Here is a 6,000-nt window from a genome sequence, read left to right on the forward strand (position 1 = left end):
CGCCCTTATGATTTGAGTCAGGTCAAGTAACATCGAAACTCAACTGAACCCGACCCATTGACACCCCTAAGTAATAGCGCATTAAAGTGAGCAAAGAACTGTTCAAAATGTTAAATAAAAGCAAACCATACTGTTTCTTTAGGGTTTGGTTTGGTTCAATTTGGTTCAAGAGTACCTTTTTCAGTAGCTAGTACATAACTCAAACAAATAAAAGTTGTCTCATCAAACAAAAAAAATTGGTAATTTCATATACAAGGTGATACTTTTAAGACGTTGATGAAAAAGGTATATAAATAGTGGAAGAGGATTAGAGGAATTTTAAATAATGAATATTAAGTGTTGAAAAATAATGAAAGAGTTATTTGATAAAAAAATCAATAAGTTTTATCGTTTTATGCTAAACAAAGAATAATGAGCATTATCAGATGGTTTTATTTATATAACTAGCAAGAATGTATTTTCCATTGTATTTTTATAACTTGATTAAATAATTTATTCTTACTTACCTTTTTTTTTGGTCGAAATCCTTACTTACCTTAATGAGTGATTTTTTACTTAAACCAAATAATCAAGTTGTCTGCATTTAGTGGTTATCAAAAGCACTGCCAATTTCCTTACCAAAAAAAGCACTAACAATTTGATTTAATATGATCGAAGGAAAATAAAAATTGTAACAAAAGGAAGCTGTTGAATGATATCTTGCCATTTATATCACTCCATTGTTCACATGGTACATATTTACCTCATATATCTACTAATTGTAGAGACATCATCATCAGTCTTAGCCACGACATCCATATCTAGTAATAAATCATACATTATACTCGATTAAATTCAATTCAATTAAAGTTTAGGTATAATAAGCGGCATGTCTTCTTGTAAGAGTAAACACTGTCTTTATTGGAGTGACAGGGCACAACATGATTCCGAAAATGTTAAAAAAACCTTAATTATATTACCTAGATCTAATCAAGCTTATCCAGGCAGTTTATTCTTTCCCGTTCTATAAGAATTGCCATATTGTTTCTTTCGATTATCTATGGATGCAGCTAATTCAAATGCAATTCAACGTATCAAAACTGTTAAAATATGTCTCAACTTTGAGTGTAATGTGAAATTCTGAATATTCCAAATTGGATATGTTGCAAACGTTCGAAATTGAGCAAAAAATCCAAAGATCAATTTCCCAAAATTCAAATATGCATTGGAGAGTTTGACCACTGAAATAGGAAAGTCCAACTTTCACTTGGATTTAGATTTTGTTTATAATATACAAAGATATGTTTTGGTTTAAGATAGGAAACATAATCTTATGAGAAGTCGGCAAAATAATAAGGGTCTCACTTATATATATAGATTTGTGGTCGTGGGTTTGGGAAGAGGGTTAATCATGAAGAATTGGTCTTGAAGTGCCGCCTCATCGTCTAGTGCTTGGGAGGTATCATTCTTGTTCGTGAATTACATCTAAGAAGATTTAGTATTCAAGTATAATTCATTTGTGATGTGTATAATTCCTTTGTGAGATTAAGAAATTATTTCTTGAGGAATTTCGGGCTAAATGCGTTATTGGGTGTAATGGGAGTTTGGGAAACACCAAGAGAGTATTTGAGTGATTCAAGTGTGTAATCTTCTTGTATCGCTTAATTTATAGTGAAATTCATCGCTGCTCTCCCCGTGGACGTAGGTCTTTACGATTAAACCACGTAAATCTGGTGTTCGATTTATTTTCTTTTTTTTATCGATATTATTGTTCAATCGCTCGCTTTTGCAACAAAAACCACCATTAAAACTCTCTTTCTCTCCCTCTCTAGTGGCTCAAAGAAGAAGAAGTTGAGAGCAGAGAGAATGGGGAGAAATCCCAAAGGACGCTCTTTTCTTCTTCTTTTATCTTCATGTATCTTGTCTTCCCTGGTTCCAATCCATGGAAAGAAGCAAGGAGATGTTCTTCATTCCCTATACAAAGCGAAGTGGGAGAAGTCTGGGATAGACACGAGCCCTTTTCAGGTGAGCAATCACCATGGAATTCTCAATTCTAGAGTTTATCGTCAAGAAGGACAGAAGAAGAAAGATTTCATCAAAAGGTTGCCTGGACAACCGCCAGTCAAATTCAATCACTATGGCGGTTACGTCACCATTGATGAGTCGGCTGGTCGAGCGTTTTATTATTATTTTGCTGAAGCAGGGCGAAATAAGGACTCGGTGCCACTTCTTCTATGGCTTAACGGAGGTGAATGCTTTAGTTTTCCCAATGTCACTTGATCTTCAATGCGAGTATACTATTCTCTTCACTTAGGAATTTATCAAGGTTTTTATAGTCAAGATATACAATTACATCGTAGTTACGGCGTTATAATAAAACTCAATTTAAACTTTATAAAACAATATCAGTATTCAATGCTACCATAAAATAATTAATATAACTTTGTCCCGACAACTAAGCATTTTTCTAATTGTTGCAGTTGGCTTTTTATTGATTATGAAACACTTCGGGCTGTCACATTGATAACTTAATGAAGCCGGTGCTTTGCGCCCAAGCATTGCTATTTGTCTTTCATATTTAGGTGCAGTGTATAGTAAAAGTATGTGGACATAAGTTACCATCATGATTTGTCAATTCCAAAATCTGAATGGATTATCAGTGATATAGAAAATCGCAGAGCTGATTGGTCCAATAAATACACACACCGCCCGTCTCTTAATTTTCTACGGTACATATATGGCGAATCATATCTAGATTATTTTCTGGTGCATTAGAGTGAGTAAAAGTCAGCTATTTGTGTCGTTTCTTTAGGTCCTGGATGCTCATCCTTCGGCATTGGAGCAATGCAGGAACTCGGACCGTTCCGAGTTCATAGCGACGGGAAGACTCTCTATAGAAATAAATTTGCATGGAATATTGGTAAAGTATTTGAAAAATATAGTTTAGTGCTTTCGAAAGTATTTCACCCTTTCTTTATGCTGATAGGGTGGATCAATTATTTGTTTTACGAGGGCAGCTGCGAACGTCTTGTTTCTAGAGTCTCCGGCTGGTGTCGGTTTTTCTTATTCCAACGCAACGGCGGACTATAGAACGAACGGTGACAGCAAAACAGCCGAGGACAATTATGTGTTCTTGCTAAATTGGCTGGAGAGGTTTCCCGAGTACAAGAACCGGGATTTTTACATTTCAGGCGAGAGCTACGCGGGCCATTACGCACCTCAGCTCGCATACAACATCCTATTCAACAACAAGAAGGCAAACAAGACCATTATCAACCTCAAAGGGATTATAGTAAGTTGTTTTCATAAATCGCATGGTCCTTATCTATGTTACATTTTGAACCTTAAGTGTTCGATCGTTGGAAATGATTTAAGCTTTGCGTGTGTTTTTGTGTTGGCCTTTTGTGTGTGTTTTTGTGTGTTTTCGTGTTTTTGCCGTTGGTTTTGCCAAGTAATGTGCTCCCATATTGAACCTCATCGACATGTTGACAAATCTTTTATAGCTTTATAATGAGTAGAACAAGTGCTTTTGGTTGTTGAATTCATGATTGGAGTTACTAGCTGCTACTCAATTGTTCCATTTGCTGTAATGGATTTTAACTAAGCATGTGCTTACTATTGTCGTCAACTTCACAGGGGAACGTTTGGTACAATTGCTGCTGCATCTCTTAATGAATAAATAATGTGGATGCTGCATGCCGTATGTGATGCCTTTTTCTTCCTTTTTGGGGAATCAAATTGGGATTCAATGAATTAGACATTAGTAGGTACTACTCTTGTTATTATGTAACCATTAATGATTAGCATCGATCTAGTGCATCTAAAGATGGAACTCTGATCCTTCATTATGAAGAATAATTCCGTGGCCAAGTGGGGCCATTAGGCTTAGAGAAGCCAACATCCTTATGACTCATAATATATGTTAAATCATTGGACATAGTTAGATTAATTAAAAAGAAAAAAAAAATTGGTCTTAACTGTGGATGTATATGGATGCATGTAGATTGGGAACGCAGCAATCAACTATGAGACGGATGAAAGAGGGATGTATGAATACTTTGCTACGCACACATTGATATCCCAAGAAACATGGTATGCAATTCAAAAGTACTGCGACTTTTTGCCAAATGTCACTCAAGTAAGCCAATGCAAATCGGCGAAGTTGGATGCGGAGAATGAAGTTTTTCCTCATATTGACATTTACGACATCTACGCCCCTCGGTGCTTATCTTTCAACCTGACTTCTCGTCCCAAGAAGACCAACGTAAGCTCAAATCCATTCGCTTTCTTCACCCCCCCCCCTCATACTTTTGCACTTTTTTTACGACGATTTCAACCACCTTAACTCAAATTTACATGGGTCATCCATTTTGCAGATCATGGAATTAGACCCGTGTGGAGGCTACTACGTGCGTGCGTACCTGAACAGAGAAGATGTGCAAGAGGCACTTCATGCCAACGTTACGAAGCTCGATCATGACTGGGAACGGTGCAGCGAAGTTATCCATCCATGGGGAGATAGCCCTCCCACCGTCCTGCCTCTCCTCCAAGAATTCATGTCCAATGGGCTCCGTGTTTGGGTGTACAGGTAAATAGAAAAGAAAAAAAAAATGATTTTGTTGCGCACCGTCCATGTTAGAAGTGAAGGATCTGTGATGAGAAAAAAATCAGGTAGAAACTAGTTACGGTTGGGTCATTGACGACTTTTTGGCAATCCTTTCAAGCTAATTCCCTAAAAATCCCAAATTTTAAATTTAGTCCCAAATCTGATCCAAGCTTTTTCTTTTTTTATCTGAGGAAAAACCTCAAACTTTACATCTAGTTCCAAATCTGCCTCAAATTTTTTTTTTTTCTTTTTTGTCTTAGAAACCCTAAATTTTAATTTTAGTCCCAAATTTGCTCCGTACTTTTCTTTTGTCTTAGAAAAAAACCTCAAACTTTAGGTAAAATCCCAAATATATTTCATTTTTTTGTCAAAAATAAAATCATCTATTTTTACTCTAGCCCTAAATTTGTCCACATTAACCCTCTATCCAATAGACCAAAAAGTCCAAAAGTCGCTTAGTTGTCTCTGATTTTATATCCTAGAATGGTTTCATTTTGAAGATAATTTTCCATGTTGCCTTGCCGATGTGTATATATTGTCGATGCGGAAATGTCATGTTACCATAAGGAAGATTTGAGAATACATTAAAAGTTGGTGATTTTTTTTCTCGGATAAAACAAAATTTGGGGCATATTTAGGACTGAACCTAAAGTTTGAGATTTTTTCGAAACAAAAAATTAAGTTCAGGGTAAATTTGGGACTAGACATGAAGTTTGGGGTTTTTTAGGGAATTGGCTTCAATCCTTCGTGGTTGATTGAAGTAGGGATATGACTAACGAATGACTGAAAATGCAGTGGGGACACCGACGGAAGAGTGCCGGTGACTTCGACCCAGAGATCTCTTAGTAAGATGGGCCTCCCAACGAAGAGTCCATGGCGTCCTTGGTTCTTGGGTGGCGAGGTGAGACGGCTTATTAGTTTTCACGACATCCACCCCTTCTTTAATTATTCTTGTCTTTGATCCCCCTCGTCCCAGAGGGATCAATTGGCTTGATTTGTTGAACGAAAAGTAATCCGCACCGTCTTTTTATGTATATAGGTCGGAGGGTATGTACAAGTGTACGAGGGAGACTTGACGTTTGCGACGGTGCGAGGAGCGGGGCATAAGGTGCCGATCTCTCGGCCCAGGAGAGCTCTCTCTCTCATCTCTCACTTCCTTGCTGGTTCTCTACTCCCGTATAAATAGACCCTCAAGTGCTTGAAGATGATGGATTAGCGCTCAAGGACTCACTTTTCTCCCCCATTTTCTCTCTTTCTTTAGTGATTAATAAGCGCGTGCACGTAATCCTTCGGTAATTTAGAAATTCAAGAACTTAATTGTTTCTCTTTTAACAAAGATATTGATGTGGAGTGGAATGTGAAAACACATAAAACTGGCGAACATGTTGAAATGCATGTATGGGTTATGTTAGCTA

General features: G+C 37.1%; 1 protein-coding gene across 1 annotated transcript; it reads left to right on the forward strand.

The window, feature by feature from the left end:
• Positions 1-1,845: 1,845 nt before the first annotated feature.
• LOC104455955 (serine carboxypeptidase-like 40) lies at positions 1,846-5,771 on the forward strand. Its single transcript, XM_039317986.1, has 7 exons — positions 1,846-2,227; positions 2,792-2,899; positions 2,997-3,271; positions 3,983-4,243; positions 4,356-4,567; positions 5,381-5,486; positions 5,625-5,771. Exons 1-7 carry the CDS (start codon positions 1,846-1,848, stop codon positions 5,769-5,771), a joined length of 1,491 nt encoding a protein of 496 aa, XP_039173920.1.
• The last annotated feature ends 229 nt before the right edge of the window (positions 5,772-6,000 follow it).

Source organism: Eucalyptus grandis, chromosome 7 (genome assembly GCF_016545825.1).
Source record: "Eucalyptus grandis isolate ANBG69807.140 chromosome 7, ASM1654582v1, whole genome shotgun sequence".
In the NCBI taxonomy this organism is placed as follows: domain Eukaryota; kingdom Viridiplantae; phylum Streptophyta; class Magnoliopsida; order Myrtales; family Myrtaceae; genus Eucalyptus; species Eucalyptus grandis.

Coding starts and splice junctions, on each gene's coding strand:
- LOC104455955 (XM_039317986.1), top strand. CDS start 1,846: ATGGGGAGAAATCCCAAAGGACGCTCTTTTCTTCTTCTTTTATCTTCA. Junction 2,228..2,791: donor TCTTCTATGGCTTAACGGAG/GTGAATGCTTTA, acceptor TCGTTTCTTTAG/GTCCTGGATGCTCATCCTTC. Junction 4,568..5,380: donor CTCCGTGTTTGGGTGTACAG/GTAAATAGAAAA, acceptor CTGAAAATGCAG/TGGGGACACCGACGGAAGAG.